The following is a 22,389-nucleotide window of genomic DNA, read 5'->3' on the forward strand; positions in this document are numbered from 1 at the left end:
CAGATTCTCCATCCAAATCTAGAACTTCTCCATTTGAAGGCCTGGGCTCCTTCATGGTTCCAGGATCCGAAGGTGACCTGTTTGGAAGGCATAAAGGAGATTCTTTTAAATAGCAGATATTTGACAACTCGATATACGTACCTACAGAAATGGAAAAAGTTCTGGATGTAGTGCAACACCAAACGCATCCCATCAATTACCACTTCTTTACCAGTCATTCTGGATTACATCCTGGAACTCAAGAGATCGGGGCTATCCACAAGATCCATTTACATACATCTGGCCATCATTACTGCATTCCACTCCAAGATAGAGGGCAGTTAGTATTTACCCACTCAATGACAAAAAGACCTTAAAGGTCTCCAAAACCTTTACCCTGAAGTATGAGACCCCGTCCCACCTTGGGATCTCAGCCTCGTTCTACGCTGTATCACCAGCCCCCAGTTGAACCAATGGCGTCCTGCTCCTACATGCACCTATCCATGAAAACTGTGTTTCTCATAGTGATTACATCTGCCTGACGGGTAGGAGAAATTGGTGCCCTGTTGGCATACCCTCCTGTACACAATCTTCTATAAAGATAAGGTCACGTTATCATCTCACCAGTAGTTCTTACCCAAGGTACCACCCTCATTCCATCCAAACCAACCTATCCACTTTCCCTCCTCCTTCCCTGAGCCACATGGCAATCAGCCCGAGGTCAGATGGGCACTAGCCTTCTACCTTGACAGAACCAAATTGTTCAGACAATGGCCACATTTATTCCTCTCTATCGCTGAAAGATCAAAAGGTTCAGCCATATCCAAACATCTTTTGAAATGGATCTCGGGGTGCATCCACCTTTATCAACATCACAAACTTCAGCCCCCATCTGGCACTCAATTGATCTCCACATCAATAGCTTTCCTGAATACTGTGCTGATTACTGACATTTGTAAGGCAGCCACCTGGGTGTCCACAGACACCTTCAGTCCTCATTACGTGATCACCCACAACGCAGCATCAGGTGTCCTACTAGGACACACAGACCTGTCCTCCTCGGTAGAGATCATTCCCAGTCTTCCAACTAGGGGCACTGCTCTACAGTCACCTACAGTGGAGCACCCATACGGACACTACTTGAAGAAGAGAAAGTTACTCACCCTATGCAGTAACTGAGATTATTTGAGATGTGTGTCCTATGAGTGCTGCACTACTCGCCCTCCTCCCCTCTGCTTCAGAGTTCAAACATTGACAGCGGTCGGACCACATAGCGCTATATAGACGCCTCTCTCGGCACGAAACGGGGAGGAGTGCATGTGCGGCCTAACGGGCCCTGCTACTGAAGGTCTCCAATCCCAGGTGCAGGGACACTACTGCACCTAAAATGGAGCACCCGTAGGGAAACACATCTCGAAAAACCTCAGTTACTGCATAGCATGAGTAACCTTCTCTTCAAAGGTTTGGTTCAGATAAGGATCTAAAATGCTAGAAGCTCATCTGACATTCTGCAAACTTCAAAAACAGCTTGAATGAGCTGTGCTGTGGGGGCAGAGGATTGTAATGATTTAATAGATTTTTAAGGCCAGAAAGGAACTTTGTGATCATCTAGTCTAACCTCCTTCATATCACAGGCCAAAGAATCTCATGCAGAGCTGGGACAGGGCATTCCTAGCAATTTTATTGAGACATGTCAAGGTTGCAGAGCCTCTTCTTCTAATATCTGAGTGCAAACTTCATGTAATTCTTGAGAAATAATTTCTTTTCAAAACAAACACTGCAGTGCTGCTGTTCTTTTTAAAAAACCCTTGCTAGTAACCCAGCACTCATGAGCAAACCTTCAATAACATAGTAGCATGTACAGGCTAATACTCCCAAGCCACCCTACAGTCACCCTACATTTGTAGGGGAGGGAGGCGGGGTTCTAAGGTGCGGTTATATAAAGAAAAGAATTATTTGTAAAGCCAGGAAAAGCACTTTGACCTTTTCAAAGGCTTTTGGAGATTCTCTTGATTTCCTAGCCAGTACATGATGTGCGTTTACACTAGGAGTTCAATTTAATAACTGGTTTGCTTCTGGTTAATAAGAAGGCTTATGTTCTCTCTGTTCTTAATCCCTTGGTGATGTAGGTTGCTCACGTGTCCACTGGCAGTAGTGCACATTGCATTGACATTAGTAGGTTAAAGAAGGCAATGTGTTTACATATCCACAACCGCTTTCTGATAAATCTGCCTGTCACTTTCTTTTGCAGGGTGCCTTCTGGGGCTTGGTCATTGGGCTGCTCATTGGGCTGGCTCGAATGATTGCAGAGTTTGCCTATGGAACTGGCAGCTGTGTAAACCCCAGCAATTGTCCAAAGATCATTTGTGGAATTCACTATCTGTACTTTGCTATAATCCTTTTTGGGATCTGCACCATCATCATCTTGGGAGTCTCACTGATAACTAAACCCATTCCTGATGTACATGTGAGTATCACTGTCTCTCTTGCTCTTTCATTTGCTCTCCTGCTCCCTGAGATACAGGAGATCTATGAAACCGATCACTTTAATTTACACTGAAAGTAGCATTAAGTATATTCTACCCTGGAATTTTACATTATACAAATTATATAGGATCCTTCCAGTTAACTGGGTTCAGAGAAAAGTTTTGCATCTTCCTCAAATTATTCCTTGCTCCAGATATCTCTGGAAATGAAGCATGCTCTGCTAGGAAAACAAATGTTCTGGAGAGTACTCTGTAACTACTGGCTTCAGAGTAGCAGCCGTGTTTAGTCTGTATCCGCAAAAAGAACAGGAGTACTTGTGGCACCTTAGAGACTAACACATTTATTTTAGCATAAGCTTTCGTGGGCTACAGCATCCAAAGAAGTGGGCTGTAGCCCACGAAAGCTTATGCTCAAATAAATTTGTTAGTCTCTAAGGTGCCACAAGTACTCCTGTTCTTTCTGTAACTACTAACACCTTGAAGACATTATATACAGTGGAACCTCAGTGTTACGAACACCAGAGTTATGAATTGACCAGTCAACCACACACCTCATTTGGAACTGGATGTATGCAATATGGCAGCAGCAAAGGGAAAAAAAATAAAAAAAAATAAAGGCAATGAAGTACTGTACTGTATTCAATGTAAACTTCTTAAAGAGAGTTTTTAAAAAAAAGATTTGACAAGGTAACAAAACTGTTTCTTTGCTTGTTTCATTTAAATTAAGATGGTTAAAAGCATTTTTCTTCTGTTTAGTAAAGTTTCAAAGCTGTATTAAGTCAATGTTCATTTGTAAACTTTTTAAAGAACAACCATAACATTTTGTTCAGAATTACAAACATTTCAGAGTTACGAACGAACTCCATTCCTGAGGTGTTCGTAATGCTGAGGTTCTACTGTAGCGCAAAAATACACAATAAGAGGGGAATTTGATTTCTGAGAGAGAGACACACAATAGGTGGTGCATATTGTGCGTTGTAGCAAAGATTTAAGGGATGAAGGTGTTAAGAAAGGGAAAGAGGAGTAGTCTCCTACGCTATCTGTCCTAGTCTTACGAGATCCCTAATAATCCCTGAATATTATTTAGCAAACATTCATGAGACCCCCAAATCCTATACTGATCTCAACGTGCTGATCTCAGCATTCTAAGGCTTGCAACATTGTAAACTCATTTTGTTTAATGGCAGCTTTACCGCTTGTGCTGGTCTCTGAGGAACAGCAAGGAGGAACGTATTGACCTGGATGCACATGAGAAGATTGAGGAAGCTGAGAGCAATGATGATGTATCAGGTGATTTCTGAATAACATTCTCTTTTAAGATCTGTGGAAGCCATCAGTGTATTTGAGGTTCCCAACATCAGTTCTGAAGAAACAGTGAAAGTGCCCTGTAGTCTCATGAAAACTCAGATGCTAAAGGGCTAGTAGGCAAAGTTAATGCACAAATTTTTCACCACTGTCCATTAATTGGGTCTGGTGTAGATTGTGAGTGAAATTAATTACACAATGACAATCTAGTTCCAGTTGACTTTTGTGCACAGCACAAAAGCCTTCATGTAATTAGGTGAGAAGCCCAGGGCTAGAACAAACTGGGGTGGTACAGCTCAGGAGTGATGTGGTTGCAAGAGTTGTGTGTGGGCCTTGCATCTTCATTCTGTCCTTTAAAGTGTATTTGGAAGTGGTGTGTAGGGGTTAGGTTTTGGAACAGTGAAGGTGGTGCACAGCAGGGTGAAGGTGTTTTGCCAGAACTGCATTGGGAAATTTACACAAAACTCTGCCTGGCTCCAGGCTCTGACACAAAGCTCACTTCCACAAGGTTAAAAGCATCGGTGAATTCAGCCATTTAATAAAAAAGAATCATAGAATATCAGGGTTGGAAGGGACCTCAGAGGGTCATCTAGTCCAACCCCCTGCTCAAAGCAGGACCAATCCCCAACTAAATCATCCCAGCCAGGTCTTTGTCAATAATACAAAAAAACATTTGATCAAGCAGAGAGAAACCCTTCACAAATCAGTGACCTACTTCTCAATCTCAGGTTGAAGCGACATGGCTGGTGTCTTTATCCTCTAAGGCCTGTGCGCACCATGTAAGCAGGGGAAAGTTGCCTTAAATCAGACAGAGATAGCTGGTGGAGAATCCCCCCGGCAGGGGATCTTTCTGCAAGCAGATAGTTGGAGCTGCCTCCTACACAGCTGCCCTCCCTAACCTTACCCCATGTTAGGGAAAGAGGGAGCAAGTTGGAGGCAAGGCATAATGAGGAAGGAGAGTGGATGTGGCAGAGCAGACCTTTGCTGTGGCCAGATTGTTCACTGGTGTAAATTAGAGCTGTCCTTGTGCAGCCTTGACCCAGGGAGTCCCAAATGGCTCCCTGTGGCACCTTCCTCTCTCCCCAACTCCAAAGCAGCACAACACATGAGGAGGTGTAGTTGGAGAGGGCCAGGAGGTGAAGATCTGGCCTATTACTCTGTACCCAATACTTTTCAATTCTGTATGTTTAAGTATTTATAATGTGCATGAATCAATTTAGTGATTTCTAGCATTTGTGAGCTACCAGTATTTTCAGCTATATCACTGCAAACTGAGAACAAACAATTAGTGAACTGGAAAGCACAGGGGTTTGTGGGGTTCAAAATTATTAGCAATAGCTACAGAGCTATTTGATGATCATAAATCACTCACTTTGCATTTGGAATTATAATGTTCATCTGATCCTACACCCCCATCTCTCCTTAAGCATTTTTCATCATCAAGATCACAAATTGGAGCTGTTATTTCAATTACAAGAGGCTCTAAAGCAGGGGTTCTCACAACAGTTTTTTTGGTGGCCTCAGAGTGCGGCCACCAATTCTTGCTGGTGGCTGTGCTGACAATTTTTCCTAAAATATTTAATTAACTTTAGGAAAAACAAACAAATATGCACATATTCATGTCCAAATCATTGTATTTTATTTATGTAGGGTTTTTTTTTTTTCAGACTCAGTAATAAAAATAATTTACAGTTGTCTGTATTCTTTACTGGACCTAAACAGAATAGAAACACAAATAAGGCGCTTTGCGTGTTCTTGTCTTTTTGTTGTTGTTGTTTCTTTTGCTTTTTTGGTTGCGCTGGTACGTCTTCTGCTGTGAAAAGTGATATTTGTATGTTTGTTAATATTACTTTTCACAGCAGACTTACTCAGCCCCTACAAGCCCTGGGACAAATTAAGCCCTGGATGGGGAGGTGTGCAGGGAGGCAGTGGGGCCCAGGGACAATGGTGGGGGTGGTGAGTCTGGTTCTGGAGACTGGAACCAGAGCCTGCCACCGCGTGCATGGAGCACCAAGCCCCGTGGCCGAAGCCTGCCTCCCTTATCCCCCGGGAAAGTGGGGAATTCACCAGCTGTCAGCACCTCCAGCATTTGGGTCTCCGGGGGTTGGGGGGCAGGGCCCAACCACTGCAAGCGGCCCTAGGGGAGGGGCCACTGCTTTGTGCGCCCCCCCCCAATCACAGCACAGGAGGCTGTGGCTGCAAGAAAAGGCCATAGTGGCCGCATTTGAAAAACAGTGCTCTAAAGAATACACTGTATCACTTGTTTTAATGCCAGTCTTATGGAGCCCCACACACCACGTTACTTGACCACTGTGCTATTTTTTTCTATCACAGAACAAGGTGATGAAGAGCAAGGATGCTGTAAGAAGGCCTACAACTGGTTCTGTGGCTTAAATCAGAAAAAAGGTCCCAAATTGAGCAAAGAGGAGCAGGAAGCGATAGAGAAGAAACTGACTGACACTTCCGAGAAGCCAATCTGGAGAAATGTTGTGAACATAAACGGCGTCATTCTACTGACTGTGGCTGTATTCTGTCATGCCTTCTTTGCATAAATCTCATCTCACACTCCAGAGTTTACATGAAGGTCTAACTCTAGTCCCTTTTCCTTTTGAAATTGCACTGTATTCTTCAAAAGAAATTGTTTTCTAAATTATACAGTTAGATATACTTATGAGATTTGTACAATGAGATTGTATGAATATGTTGATTTATTCATTGGTTATATAGTGGTAATTAAACATCTTTTGGCTAAAGAGCAGGAGTACTAAAGTCCAAAGGGTAGAATTTCAATCCAGTACATCAGGGAGAATTTAGTAAATCTCTCTTCTTATGAAATACATTTCACAGCTCAATTTCAGAATATGAGAACCAGGGCTGGATGAGCTGCATGGAGTTCATGATTTTGTGAACTATTTTGGGGGACTGGTGGGAAAATGGCACAGAAATGTTCAAGGTGGGGTTTTTTTTGTTTTTTTTTTTTAAGTTCAGCTATATGAAGGGCTGTGCTATGGATTTAGGATAAATGAATTCCCTCAAAATGAAGGCCGCCTTAGGTGAGTTCCCCTGGATGACATGTTATTGATGTATTCCTTTGATACTATAGTTATTTTTAATAGCCCTTTTCTCTTTCCATTCTCTGTTCCATACATTACACTGTTTTTAGTGGATTTTTTCTTCTCTCCTCTTTTATCACTCTTTCTTCTAAGTGGAATATGAACCCCAGTGCCATCTGAATTTAACTTGTGCTATTTGAGTGGGTTTGAAATTAGGCAAACTAAGTCTGACCAGCCCTAATAAGAGTTGTGGTTATGCCTGACTCTTCAAGATTAGCTTTAAAGGTTCCAATGCAATCTGAGCATTTAATATGAATCTGTTTGAATGTGAAAGCTTTATTTATAAAAATATATTCATGGTCGTTTTGATTCCCTAGCATGATGTGTCAAAATTAGACTCCATTTATTTTACTGTGGACCTCCATTTTTATAAGGAAGGCACTAGTGTTCTCTTAGTTCCCCATCTTAGTTAGTGGATTTACTACCTGGTAATTCTGGCTTTGTGTCTTGCTTCCAAGTACACTAAGACATTACAGTATTTTTCCTGCCAAATTATGAATCTTCCTTCTCTGACAGTTTCATTAAGAAATTTCATTCATGCCATGAAGTAAGACTGTTACACTATAGTTTCCCCAAGGAAAACAGTCACTACTCTGACATCATCTAAACCATTCCAATTGTCTTCATCTTGTTTGGGAGCGTGAAACCAGGCTGAGACCTTGATGAGGCAATGACAGGGTTGCCAACCCTCCAGGTTTGGCTTGGAGTCTTCCAGAATTGGCATCGATCTCCCGGTGACTACTAGAAGGAATCCAGGAGATTTTAATAGGATATTTTAAGAAAATGACATTGTCATGTTGGAAAAAAATATCTCCCAGAATAGCTTCAGTCAGAGTTGGCAACTCTAGGCAATGACCATGGCTTGGGTTTCAGAGACTAATAAGAAGCGATGGAGAGATGATGTGTGATACTTCAGTTCCAGGCTGAAAAGTGAAACCAGAACTTTTTACCACCTAATTCATCTTCCCAAGGAGGCATAGATACAGAGAAGGCACATGGGGAAATTCCCAGTTGCTGCAGCTAATCTGTATTACAATCCTTTTTGCCTTGTGTACCACAGCTTCCTGCAATGTCGCAATTCAGTGCAACATGCATCTCATCTTCCTGCAGTATTCTACAGCACACTGCACTGTGCTGCAACATGGAACAAGCAAACCAATACAGTCTTTCTGAAGCATGCTGCACTCCTGCAAATCCCTATTACTTTCATGATACACTGTCTTCTGACAGCATATTCAGATGAGTCCATAGCAAAATGTGCTGTCCTCTTACTGCATCTAGCTGCACTAGGATCTTCAGTATAATGTTCTATTTCCCTGCAGTATCCTGACATGTACTGCATAGTGCCAAATCATCAATACAATCTGAATCCTAATGCCAATGGTCTTACAATAAATAAAGATGCTCCCTGCTGCTCAACAGTCATCACTGTATTATGTTATGGAATTCATTATATTTCATTAACTATGAAGGTTGTATGTATGTATTAAAATGTTTCTAATGTGTTTGGGGACCAGAAAGTCAAGAGTTCTTTGTATAACACGATAGAAAATGTAAAATATAAAAAAAGTTTCTTGATCAAATGCCGAAATCAAATGTCTTCAATCTTGATCATTTGCATATCTGAGAAATGGCTGTACTTTGCTCCGGGTCTACAGCTGTTCTTAGGATGGCTCTGGGTTGCTGTAGCAGATGAGAAACTGGTGAATGAGCCCTTCTTGTGGATGGATGATGCAGCTCCTTCTTAGCTACAGTTTGTAACTAAACTGAAAACACTGAAATGATGAGACCATTTGGATAAAGGCAAAAATAACACAGATGATTTCCCCAACCAGCTGAGAAGCCTATACCATGGCATGACCCCCTTGTTGGGTACTCTTTGTAGTCAGGCTCTTTGCTGCTTGTTTGCTCCATTTCTCCATGCAGGCTGAATAATAAAGCTTTTTGAAATCACAGACTGGGAAGTGCAGAGAGAGACATTTGAAAACTAGAGCTGGTAGAGTCCAGGGTTCACAACCACAGAAAAAGCTGACTGCTCCTTAAGGCAAGTTGTCTTGCTCTGTAGGATTTCTATTGAAAGCTGCCTGTGAAATTGCAGTACTGTATGGCTCAGTGGATTGGTGCTGGGACACGGAGCCTTTCACCTCTAGGACACCAGTTCAGCTCCATTGTCAGTTGGTAAGTGTTACTATCTGATGTCAGTTTTATGAATTGAGTTGGTGATTTCAGTCCAATTTCTAGTAGACTCCTATCTGCATTCCATAGGTGCTGTTAAACTGCGGCATATCAATAGACAAAGCCAAGGACTAATGTGCACAGGAATTGAACATCCCCGTTCCTGTAGAGATAGGGGTGGCAGATTCTGGTCTCACATCATTGTAAATCTAGAATTTCTGAGGTCAGTGGAGTTACTTCAAAATAAAAACATCTGGGCACCCTCATGACATATTATCAAATAGCAAGAGACTTTTTGGGACAGCTTAACATAGCCTGTCATGTTTTCATATCTAGATGTATACATTTCCCATAAACTAGTTCTGCAAATCTACATTAATTTCTAGTGATCTAAAAGAAGCACTATGTAGTGAAAAATATGTAAATATCTGAGCCATAAGCAATATTGATTTAAAAAGAAAAAATGCTGTCAGGCAAGTCTGATCTTTCATTCATAGAATTACTAAGTTAGGGCAAATCCTGTGAGACAATAGATGTTTATTCACCTGTCTCTGTCAAGATGTAAATTAAGTATTATAAGCTAAAACAATGGACATACTAAGTCAATAGAGATGTGAAATCAACAGGTACGCAGGGGGAAAAAAAAGCTCTGGGTGGTTATCCTGACTGAGTACAGGCAATGAACTTTGGGGATAGAAGTTCAAGCCAAAGGAGACCCACATTTATCCTGCATCAAGCCCTGAATTCAAAGCAAAAGATACTGATGCCATGCTGTTTATTGCACAGCTGTGAGTGAGCTACAGACAAAAATCTTACTTGTTCTAGAGCCTGAAGTCAGCCTGCTCTTACTGAATAAGATTTAAAACAGGACTTCCTGCCCAAAGTACAATTAAGAGAAATCCAATGGCTGAATATTTGTTTTCTTTTTCTTTATTACTGATCTCTTATTCCAGTTGATTCTGGAAAAGAAGTAATATGGGGGCCAAATATCTCATAGCTATAATTTGAGTAGCCAGCAATGTTCTATAGCTGCTACCTGACCATGGAACTACCACTTGAAAATGCTATAAATGGAACTGAACTTTGAGAAATCTGATTTTTTTTTTCTATGAGTGCCTATTGGAAAAAAAAACCCCACAGAGGATTATTTTGAGAGCTAAGTTTACCGCTATATCTCCTCTGTCCCTAATGGAGATGCACACTGTTTTCTTATTGGTCGCAAATGACAGTTTGTCAAATGCTCACACTTTATTGATCTTCACTGTGTATTTATTTCTCAGTAATATGTGCTACGTCTAGTTTGGGAGTTTTTTCTGTTTTGTGCATGTGCTTGAAACAGCTGCAGAATCAGGGTCACTTTGTGTACTATTAAATAAATATAAAACTTAAGGATGGTTTTAAAAAAGAAAATACCATGAATAAGCTTTAAAATGTAGTAAATTATTACTATCTTGTGACAGACTATTGGGTTGTGCTGAATGGCTGTAGTTGTTCCTTAGGGATAAGGATTTTGACTTCAGACATTTGTCTTCATTAGTAAATAAGAGGGGAAAAACATAAATTAGAACTTAGATTTTTTTTTTTACAATGTTCTCCAAAACGTTTCCATAAATCAAAGCAGCTCCATAATGGTGCTGTAATTTTGAAGGCTGGGTGCTTTACAAAGAATTACATTTCTTTGCCTTATTTCCTACAATCTCTGTTCACAGATATTTTCCTCTGAAAGAGTTAGGGCTCATGTTTCTATAAAATCAGAGAACCATAGCACTAGAAGGGACGGCAAGCATCATCTAGTCTAATCCCCTGTCAAGATGTAGAGTTTGTTGGGTCTAAACCATCCAAAACAGATGGCTATCCAGCCTCCTTTTGGAAACCTCCAGTGAAGAAGCTTCCACACCCTCCCTGGGCAGTTTATTCCATTGTCCTACTGTTCTTACAGTTAGGAAGTTTTCCCTGAGATTTAATCTGCTATGCTATAATTTGAACCCGTCGCCTCTTGTTCTGCCCTCTGTGGCAAGAGAACAACTTTTCTCCATCCTTTTTGTGGCAGCCTTTCAAGTATTTGAAGACCACTATCATGTCCTCCCCCTTAATCTCCTCTTTTCCAAACTAAACATACCTAGTTCCTTTAGTCTTCATTGCTCATATGGCTTTCATTCCATCCCTTTGGATCATCTTTGTCGCTCGCCTCTAGATTCTTTCCAATTTCTCTACTTCCTTTCTATCCGTTGGTGAGCAGAATTGGACGCAGTACTCCAGCTGAGGCTTAACAGCACCGCTCTACTCGGTGCTGGTCATCTCCCGTGACTTGCATGCTATGCCTCTGTTAAATAAACCAAATTGCATTTGGTTTTTTTGCAACAGCATTGTATTGTTGACTCATGTTAAGATTGTGAGCCACCACAACTCTCAGATCCTGCTCAGCAGTGCTGCTACCAAACCAGTTTCCCCCCTTACATTTGTCTTTGCTGAATTTCATTTTGTTGTCTATAGCCCAGTTCTCCAATTTATCAAGATCCCTTTGAATGTTAACTCTATCCTCCAAAGTGTTTGCAACGCCCCCTAGCTTTGTCTCATCTGCAAATTTGATCAGTATGTTCTCTCTTCAACATCCAGGTCATCAATAAAGATGTTAAATAATACTGGACCCAGAACATCCCCGTGCACCCCCATTTGAGACCTCCCTCCAAGCTGACATCATTCTATTAATAGCTACTGTGGTTGTTTAACCAATTATGTATCCACTTAATGGTAGTTTTACCAAGCCAGCATTTCTCCAGCTTACTTATCAGAATGTCGTGGCTATCATGAAGCTTCTATCATGAAACTTATGATAAGTGAAAACTGCTATGTAATGGTAACTGTACAGCTAAAGCCAGCATATCTTTCAGAGCTCTAGGCCAGCCCCCACCTGCTGCAGGATTTAATGCTTGTTACTATAGACTTGGCTACAGTGGTGAATGTTGATCTGGTATTTGACTCAATGACTGGGAGATCTAGATGCAATACAAAAAAATTCACTCAACATAGTAATTGATCTGCAGATGCATTCAGTTCAGAGAAACCGTTTTATCTTCCATTTTGTTCATGGGATACCCGATTTCAAGATACAGAAATAGAAAGGACATCCCAGTTCGCCTATTGATAGTAGTAGCAGTACCATGTGGGACATCTAGCTTGAAAACCTCAAAATTGGTCTTTCGCTGTCAATACCTGACAGTGAGACTCGATCTCCAGCAAAGTTCCCATTGACTTTAATGGTGCAGGATCAGGGCCTAAATGTGAAATTCTGACTGGGATAAAAACTTCACCCTAACAGGGATCCCACCTTCTGAAGGCAGGCAGATACGACCTTCAGGAAAGGACATTCATGCAGTCTTTCCTTATCTTAAAATCAGTGCTATTAGAGCAGCAATATTGCTGAAAGTTATAAATATCAGAATCCAGTCATTTGTGTCTGATTCTATTCAGACTACTTCATGTGAGGAAAAATGATTAAAAATAAAAATACAGATACTTGTATTCTTCTCTAAATGTTCTGTCAAATTCTTCATGTGCAAAAAAACAAATCACAGGCTTTTCTAGATATACTAATCCAGAGCTAAAATTACTCGTTAAAAAGAGGATACTAGATAGAAAGTTGAATGAAATTAAACTATTGTAACTAACTTTTGCAATATTAAAAAAAGCAAAATGAGGGGATACCTCTGGTCTTTACACTGTTTTTATTCTTGTTCATGTACAATAAAGTCAGTGAAAATAAGTTTTTTTTAAAAAAAAACCCTACTGGATTTTACTACTACTTCTAACATTTCTATTTTATGAGAATTTACCTTGAAACTAAACATGTATGAATTCTGTATTCTTCTTGAATTTTGATTTGTCTGAGAAACTTATTCCTCCCCAAAATGACAGTAAACAAGCAAGGATTCAACTTCGGTCAATGAATGGCAATGTAAAGATGAAGAAATACTTGGGCAAGTATGGACTTTGTCATACTGCATATTAGGTATACAACAAGAGAAAGATTTCAGTTACGTTTACTAATTAAACATTATCCCCTTAAGACTGACACAAAAATTCTTATTGACAATATGGGTAAAATTCTGGCTTGCCCTACACAGGGGCATTAGGGGGTTAAAGAGTCCAGTTGCATCATCCCAAATAGATGGCAATTTCAAACAGTTATTCACCCTGACTCTCACCCCACAAAATGACACTTATGGAATGCATAAGAAGGTAGCAGTACAGAATCTTCCAGCAATCTCAAGGGACAAAAAGTTTTCAACATGTATTGTGGGTTTAGGGATTTTTTTTCATCTGCGCATATAGGCCTGGTCCACACTAACCCCCCACTTCGAACTACGGTACGCAACTTCAGCTACGTTAATAACGTAGCTGAAGTCGAAGTACCTTAGTTCGAACTTACCGCGGGTCCAGACGCGGCAGGCAGGCTCCCCCGTCGATGCCGCGTACTCCTCTCGCCGAGCTGGAGTACCGGCGTCGACGGCGAGCACTTCCGGGATCGATCCCAGAAGATCGATTGCTTACCACCGGACCCGGAGGTAAGTGTAGACCTACCCTAGGGTTACCATACGTCCGGTTTTTCCCGGACATGTCCGGCTTTTCGGCAATCAAACCCCCGTCCGGGGGGAATTGCCAAAAAGCCGAACATGTCCGGGAAAAATACCGGCCGGGCACTTCCTCTCCCGCGGCTGCTCTGCTCCTCCCCTGACTCAGACTTCGGCTCTGTTTAAGAGCCAAGCTGCCCGAGCCAGCGCTACCAGGTTCGGGCAGCCCCCTTGCCTCCGGACCCTGCGCCGCCGGAGCAGAGCAGCTGGAGCCGGGGAGGAGAAGTGCCCGGCCGGTAACCCTAACCTACCCATACTCTGAATAACATTTTATAACACTGAAATCTACTAACAATAAATGGTTTTTGTGGTTATTAAATACCCCAGATTCATTTAAGCATTTAATCACCTGTAAGAACCATCTACGGCTTCCTTAAAATTATTGTGAGAGCAGGAGTGCCTATGATGTAATCAATTCAAAAGGACAATGCCATACTGAAGACTTCCTGTTTACAGGAGGAGGTAGAGCCATATTCAAAATTCACCCTCTTCAATAATCTTTCCAGAGTCAAAGAACAGTGGCTATAGTCCAAATTTCAGTTTATCATTAAGATAAGACAAGCACAGTAGGGAAACTCTGGACTCAAGAGCAAAGAGACCGAAGATTATAGATTTGCCAACATTGTATTTCAAATATAAGGGACCTTTTTCTTAGCACCCCTGCTCCACCTCTCCTCCTAGTAGTATTATGATTAGTATTCATACTAATACTATGTGTACTCACCTACATTTGCCAGGGGTATTTCTGGCTGCTTTTTGCAGCACTCAGCAACTTCCAATCTTGTTGTACAGAGATGAAAAAATAAGGGACGTCCCTTGTAATAAGGGACTGTTAGCTACCCTTCCATAGAAACCAAGGCAAATGTCACAAGATTACATTAAAAACAAATTAAAAGAAGATTAAGGTTGCGATGTCAATCCCTGGAAAGTTACCTAATGCCAGAATTAAGATTGCCCATGACAGGCTGCTATAGTTAACACCTTCGCTGCTGCAGGAATGTGTCTCTTTGCAGTTGCTTTCAACACAATATCCCCAATATTGCCAACTCTCATGATTTTATCATGCGATTTTTTTTTAACCTGTCTGAGGAACACATGATGATGAAAGGCGCCAACTCATGGATTTTCCCTCATTCAAAATGGCCACCATCTTCTGTTACTGTCAATGGGGCTGAAGCCAGCAAGATGGTCGCCATTTCCCAACAGTCTATCTGCATATGGAAGAGAGGCTGCCCTCAGTAATGGCTGCCACTGCTCACTGTTTTCAGGGAGGCCGAAGCCAGCCCTCAGGAAAAATGGCTGTCACTCTATCATTCAGGGGCTAGACAGGGCAAAGGAGCTGTGAGAAGCAACAGGGATACTGTGAAAGATAGCTGGGGAGAGGGTGGTAGATTTAGTGGTTGCAGGGGAATGGGGGGCTGGGAGCATTGGGGGCCGGAGGAAGGATGAGAGGGAAACAGAGGACAGTAATGGGCATGAGAGTTATGGAACGGATGGAATGGTGGCTCCCCCTATCCTGGGAGCAGTGTGTGTGGGGGGGTAAATGGCACCCCCTTTGAGCAGCCAGGGGAAGGCAATGTTGCAGTGAGGCCAACTCTCATGAACTGATTATGAGTCACAGGATTTTGGAGCCCGCAGGAGGAGCTGTTGCAGTGTTGCGAGAAGCTCCTCTGATTGTGTGATTTTTCAGGGCTGGGCAGAGCTGTGTACAGGGCTTGGGACACAGACCTGTCCTGCTGCCTGTGTTCTTGTGTAGCCCTGTAGCAGAGAGAGGGTCCTGGGGCAGTTGCAGGGGCAGAGTCCAGAAAGTGTTGGTGCTGGGACCCCGACAGGGGAGGGGGGAGAATTGGGAAGTGGCACTGTTGGGTCCTAAGTACAAAAGTCCTGTGGCAGCAGGAGGCAGAGAAGTGTCGCTGCTCGGTCAAGACAGTAATAGGAAGTGGATGGCAGGTCCCCCATCTCAGGGATGAGGAGAGGGTAAGTGAAATGTCCATCTGAGCAGCCAGGAAGAGGCCTGTGTTTTTGTGTGTGTTAAAGGTTGACTGTTCAACCTGAAAATATCTCTCTCACAGTGGCAGAGGAATAGAGGGGAGGCCAAGAGGCAAACTGAAAACATATTTGATTTTTTTTTTAACAAATTTTTTGGGGCCAATCTCATGATTTTTGATCTTTTGAGGTTGGCAATACTTTATCCATTTGTTTGGCTATATCAAAAGAGCATCCCAGATGAATGTCCAGCGCCAGTAAAAAGCGGCTAGTTGGTTCCCTCAACAAAATTGGCTCCATTTTGGGAAACAGAAGCGACAGCACAATCTTAGTAGTATTTTAAAACTGCCCATTTTGTAAGTATGAACATAATCTCTTTGTCTATGTTCTGATATGGGTAGGTTCAAAAGGCTCATCACTCTAGACCAGAGCCTCTCTTAGCATTGTCTTTTTTTATTTCCCACCATTAAAAATATCCCCCCCCCATGCAATAATTTGTATTTTTCCAACCTTAATTTCATTTTGTGTGTAGCCCCCTGAGCAAGGGGGGATGCTCCAAGAGAAGAGACCCACCTCTTGGTACCAGTGGGTCCACTGCAGAGTCCTGCACTGCTGTTTTCTCCAGAGCAGGAGGGCAGGTGAGGGGGAGATGGCCCCCCTCACTCACCCTTGTGACCCTCCTCCCTCAACCAATAGGAGGAAGGAAGACAGCAGACCCCAGAAGCTTAGGGGGCAGAAGAAAGCCAGAAAGACTGCAAGCAGTGTCTGGCTCTGTGCTGTGCCCGAGATGCCTGGGAAAGCAGGAGGAAGGCTATCAATGGCTCTGCTTTTCCTCCAACGGGCAGAGACCAACTGGGGAGCAGACGGGAAAGAAGGTCTCCTCGCAGCCTACCAGCACAGCACATCCAGGACCAGCAACTGGCTTGTCTGTAACCTCAGCCTGCAGAAAAGCCCGAGGAGGGGACAATCTGCTCCTCTTTCCACCAGCCTGTCTCTCCTACCACTGACTGCAGCCTGCTTCCCCTGTAGCAGACCACACCGGATCTGGGATTTTAGATCAAGAGACCTGACCTGCTTGCAGCTGAACTCTTTGTTCCAAATTTTAAAGACTGTCAGCACAGCTCCAGAAGGGACTGGGCGATTAGTCCCTCTCCAACAATCCCCAGGGAGGAACTGCTTGCTTGCATCAGTCCCCTGAGTGCTCAGGTAAAAAAAGGAGCCTAAGTGAGTACCCTGTATTATAGTGAGGTAGTTAGGGTTTAATCTTGCACCATTAAGGTACATTGCATCTGCAGATTCCCAGTATAATCAAGTGTGTTTCTAACAGGATCTCTTTGCAGGCCGGCAATGTGTCTCCATGTGCACCACCTGGGCATGTGGGGGAACAGACAGAACTGAGAGGGGATACGCTTTTGTTTCAGAAAGTTGGGGGGAGTGTGTGGTCACATGACCTAGTATGCTTGCTGGCATAGCCTTTAGTAATTAAAATGCATTAATATATCTAATCATTTTAGTCATTTAATATTTATACTAATCATATATTTCTTTTTAATCAAATCCTTCTATAAAGTTTATAGTTATTGTTTTTAATTTGTTTGCTCGTGTAAGTTTGAGTTCAAGTGTGGTACCGCTGCCTAAGTGATGTAAACCCCTTGTCTCACTGGAAGCACTGCCAAGTAGCTTTATTCTTTAGCAGACCAGGAGGAGGAGTCTGGCATCTATCAGCAGCACTTCAAATGAGCCCAGGCAACAGAAATGGTGGAATTGTCCAAAGACTGTGAGGTATCCCTCTCCTGTTTGCACATCATACAGGTACTAAGCCAGCACCAAAAGGGCAGTAACATGATACTACATAGGAACAAGCTGTAAACACCAGTGAGACCAGAGAAACAATACAAAAGGATAACAATGAATTAAAACTTAATGTCAGATCAGAGTCTGTGACAGAGTTCCTATCCAGCCCACTGTTAAGTAATTTTGAGAGTAGAGTTTCATGAGACACTATCAATGCTTTACTAAAATTCAAATATGTTGCATTGGCTGTTAGATCCATTTTTTTGAGTAAATTCTCTGATTCCTGTCACTAATTCTATCACCTATTTGTTATGAATGTTGTCCTTTCCTCCCAGTGTTAGTAAAGCTATTGACTGAACCTGGTTACTTAAAATATAGCATCCAGCCACTTGCCATTGTTGATATGCTTTAACTTCAGCACTTATCAACTGACCAGATATCAACTGATTTTATTCTTACAGGAACTATCCTCAAAGCTTTGATTTTGAGCTTGTTTTTAAATCGTTATCCAATCTGCCTGCAGGTAGTAAAAACAAATTTGGAAATGGTTGTTAGCAATTTGATCAATTTTCTAGAAAATCAACATGTCAAAATCTTCCCTTCAGATCTGTGAACATTTTCCCCTCCTATATTCTGTAGGATACTCAGGAGAAAGTATGTGATTAGATTGACTTTGTTGTGTGACATGATGATACAACATCAATACAGATGGTTTGATAGCATCACTGTACTCCAGGGAATCTTGGTTCAGAATATTATGCTAATACCCCCTTCAGTTTAACAGGTGGGCTTTGTCTTCCTATACTGTTACCATAGCAACATGTCCTGGTAATGGGGATAGGGTTGCCACTTGTCCTGGTCTTCCCAGGATTGTCCCTTATTTGAAGTAGCAGTCCTGGGAAATCTGGAAGGGCGCTCAGTCCACTCCTTTTTTGAGGTAACTGTCCCTAGGCACCAAGCAAGATTGGGGCCGCACTGTACAAATACAGAGTAGTAGACGTCCATGCCCTGAAGAGTTGACAATCTAACTAGACACGCAGGGTGGGAGAAGAGGTATAACACATGAGCTGAGAGAACAATAGCATGGCAGCAAACATCGCGCTAGTTCCACAATTTTTTGTGGGGGGCTTAGCTAGGAGGGGGATAAGCTAAATGGAAAGAAAAAGGAAGGGGAAGGAGGTGAGAGGGAGTAAGCGGGGCAGGTTTGGGTGAAGAGACTGGGAGGGAAATGTTGGCGCAAGCAGCCAATTTGCACAGGGCAGAGAAATTGCAGTCAAACCTGTAGAATGTTTTCTGAATGTCCTGAGGTACCTGCTTTGGCTGCATCTGCCCCTACTAGCTGGAGTCGCTGGCTGGTTGCTCTCAGCATTTCTCCCCCCACCCCTTCCAAAGCCACCTCATGGGGGGAAGGGAGACATCACTTGACTTTGTGTGCGTGTGTGTGTGTGTGTGTGCGTGTGTGTGTGAGATACCTGCATAGTTCTAGGTCCTGAGGGATGCTGGGGGGAGGAGTGATTCCAGTTGGTTCCATTTTACCCCCTCCTTCCATACAGCCATCCCTGCTTTGGCTGTTTCTGCTGCTACGAATTACAGGGTCTCGGGCTGATTGTCCAATATATAATATGTCCAGGGTTGAGAAGGAACAGACAATGAATCCAATAAATTGCTATTAACACTGTTGATAAATAATCCAAGGTAACATTGGGTCGGTAAATCTTTTGTCCTGGTTCTTTAAAATGGTTCTATGCATTTGAGTTCAATGTGTGTGTGGTGGTGGTGGGGGAGCAACCAAGGTTAATAAAAATCATCATTACAACAAAAATATCCCCCCAAACTCTTCAACATTAAATGAAGTTCACCACCCTCAGGAATGCAATCTCCAGTAGCTCCCTCTGCCCTCCAGAGATTACAGGCTTTCCCAGAGTACTCCTCTTCAGAAATCCCAACTCACAGTTCTCTCCTCTGACATCCCTTTTAAAAAGGATGTTGTCTGTTGTCTGTTGTCTATGCTTTATTTCCATGATCTCTCACTGCTGGCAGAGGCTCCCTCCTTCTCTCTAAGGTTGATTTCCCAAATCCAGCAAAATTAAGCCCCCCCCCCCCCCTCTATTATCCTTATGCTGTAGGTTTCTAATATTCTGGGCTGCATTAATGTGCAATTCAGCTAATTTTGTAATCTCATAGCTATTTCCTCTCAGCTGCCATCTGGGATATCTCCTATTGATGCTGTAGTCCCATTCACGATGGGTTCCTCATTTTCCATAAACCGAGTCCGTACTATCCCCAATCACCGCTAACAAATTCCAGCTGGCTGGGGCCCTTCTTCCCTCCCAGATCTTTGAACTGTTGTCACTTTCCAGGGATGAATATTTAGACTTTTGCTTACAGGGAGGCTCTGAGGAACCATCTGTTGACAGAGTCTGAAGCTGAGAGATTAAGGATTGCTGTCAGCAAAATTAAAGTAAATAAGAGCAGAAGTCATTTTGAACGTGAGCTTGATTCTCGTGCACATGTGGTCCTGGACTCTCTTACCAAATGGCATTCCTACAGCAGATGTACCAAAGAGGTGCAGATGCTTGACATCTTCAGTAGATAACAGTGTCTTTGCTTCCTACTTCACATGTTTTGGCTGGGGTACTGTCAAAATAAATGTTGTTACATGAGCCTAACCTGGGAGGTCAGAAATGGAGTGTCTGGTATTCAGCCTCAACCCAGTGGCCAGCGGGGATGTTAGATTTGAGATCCTATTCCCCATATTGTCCTCAGTGGGGGTAAGAGTCTCTCTAGAAGACAGTGTAGATCTTAAAGCAAGGCCGGCTCCAGCACCAGCCGAGCAAGCTGGTGCTTGGGGCGGCAGATTGAACGAGGCAGCATTCTGCCCAATCCTAGGGCGGCACAGGTGCTTTTTTTTTTTTTTTTGGTTCCGCTCCGGCCGCCCTGTAGGGGGCAGCGGCGCGGAGGACGGGAGCGCCCTGCAGCAAGCCCGGCAGGACAGTCCTCGTCCTTCCCTCCCCGCCGACCGGAGCAGAGCCCTTGCGGCAGGCGGCGCGGCGCAGCGGGAGGGGCCGCGTGGCAGCGCCCCGCTGTAGCCCTGGCCGTCCCCGTTCTCTCTCTCCCGCCCGCTCCCTCCCCCTCCCCCCTGCTAGCCGGTCCCCCTGCACCCGCGCTCCGGCCCAGCCGCAGGGTTTTTTTTGTTTGTTTGTTTGGGGCGGCCAAAAAGCCTGTCTTAAAGACAGAGATATTTTAAAGGATCTGTCTTTTGCCAAATGACAACCAATGAGAACTGATTCTCAAATCTAGCCAAGTTACATCAACTATAATATTGATTATATACAAACATAAGAATGGCCATACTGGGTGAGATCAATGGTCCATCTAACCAGTGCCAGATATTTCAGAGTGAGTGAATAGAAGAGGGTAATTTTGAGTGATCCATCCCATGTCATTCACTCCCAGCTTCTAGCAGTCAGAGGTTTAGGGACACCCAGAGCATGGGGTTGCATCCCTGACCATCTTGGCTAATAGCCATGTATCCTCCATGAATTTATCTAATTCTTGTTTGAACCCAGTTATACTTTGGCCTTCACAGCATCTCCTGGCAATGAATTCCACAGGTTGACTGTGTATTGTGTGAAGAAGTACTTCCTTATGTTTGTTTTAAACCTGCTGCCTATTAATTTCATTGAGAGACCCCTGATTCTTGTGTTATGTGAAGGAGTAAGTAACACTTCCTTATTCACATTCTCCACACCATTCATGATTTTACAGACCTCTAACATATCCCTCCCTTAGTCATCTCTTTTCCAAGCTGAACAGTCTAAGTCTTTTTAATCTCTCCTCAGGTGGAAGCTGTTCCATATCCCTTATCATTTTTGTTGCCCTCTGTACTTTTTCCAATTCTAATATATCTTTTTTGAGATGGGGTTACCAGAACTGTATGCAGTATTCAAGATGTGGGCATACCATAGATTTATATAGAGGCAATATGATATTTTCGGTCTTATTATCTATCCCATCCTTAATGATTCCCAACATTCTGTTCGCTTTTTTGACTGCCGCTGCACATGGAGTGGATGTTTTCAGAGAATTACCCATGATGACTCCAAGGTCTTTTTCTTGAGTGGTAACGGCTAATGTAGACCTCATCATTTTGTATGTATAGTTGGGACTATGTTTTCCGGTGTGCATTACTTTGCATTTATCAACACTGAATTTCATCTGCCATTTTGTTGCCCAGTCCCCCAGTTTTGTGAGATCACTTTATAACCCTTCGCAATCCGCTTTGGACTTAACTACCTTGAGTAATTTTGTATCATCTGCAAACTTTGCCACCTCACTGTTTACCCTCTTTCCCAGATCATTTATGAATATGTTGAACAGCACTGGTCCTGGTACAGATCCTTGGGGGACCCTGCTATTTACCTCTTTCCAATGTGAAAACTTACTGTTTGTTCCTACTCTTTGTTTACTATATTTTAACCAGTGACTGATCCATGAGAAAACCTTCCCTCTTATGCCATGACCCCTTGCTTTGCTTAAGAGCCTTTGGTGAGGGACCTTGTCAAAGGCTTTCTGATAGTCCAAGTACACTATATCCACTGGATCACCCTTGTCCACATGTTTATTGACCCCCCTCAATGAATTCTAATAAATTAGTGGGCATGATTTCCCTTTAAAAAAAGCTTTATTGACTCTTCCCCAACATATCTGGGAGTGGATGGGTCACTACAAAAAGTAATGTTCCCTCTGCTGATACTCACACCTTCTTGTCAACTGTTGGGAATGGGCGACATCCACCTGGATTGCATTGGCCTCATTAGCACTACAAAGGTAATTTCCCCTCTGTTGATATTCACCCCTTCTTGTCAACTGTTGAGAATAGGCCACTTCCACCTTAATTGACTTGGCCTCATTAGCACT

At 42.9% G+C, this 22,389-nt stretch overlaps 1 protein-coding gene across 2 annotated transcripts in view; it reads left to right on the plus strand.

Annotated features, from left to right (window-relative positions):
* SLC5A1 (solute carrier family 5 member 1) overlaps nt 1–6,322 on the plus strand; it is a 42,394-nt gene extending 36,072 nt beyond the window's left edge. Inside the window, exons 13-16 of one of the 2 annotated variants that reach the window (XM_065418016.1) lie at nt 2,231–2,446; nt 3,653–3,737; nt 5,047–5,082; nt 6,111–6,322. In XM_065418016.1, coding sequence (XP_065274088.1) covers nt 2,231–2,446; nt 3,653–3,737; nt 5,047–5,082; nt 6,111–6,322 — 549 coding nt within the window. Of the gene's footprint in view, nt 1–2,230; nt 2,447–3,652; nt 3,756–5,046; nt 5,083–6,104 lie in introns of both variants that reach the window. The other variant, XM_065418015.1, reaches the window with a different exon arrangement.
* Nucleotides 6,323–22,389: the final 16,067 nt, after the last annotated feature.

Source organism: Emys orbicularis, chromosome 16 (genome assembly GCF_028017835.1).
Source record: "Emys orbicularis isolate rEmyOrb1 chromosome 16, rEmyOrb1.hap1, whole genome shotgun sequence".
Classification (NCBI taxonomy): Eukaryota; Metazoa; Chordata; order Testudines; family Emydidae; genus Emys; species Emys orbicularis.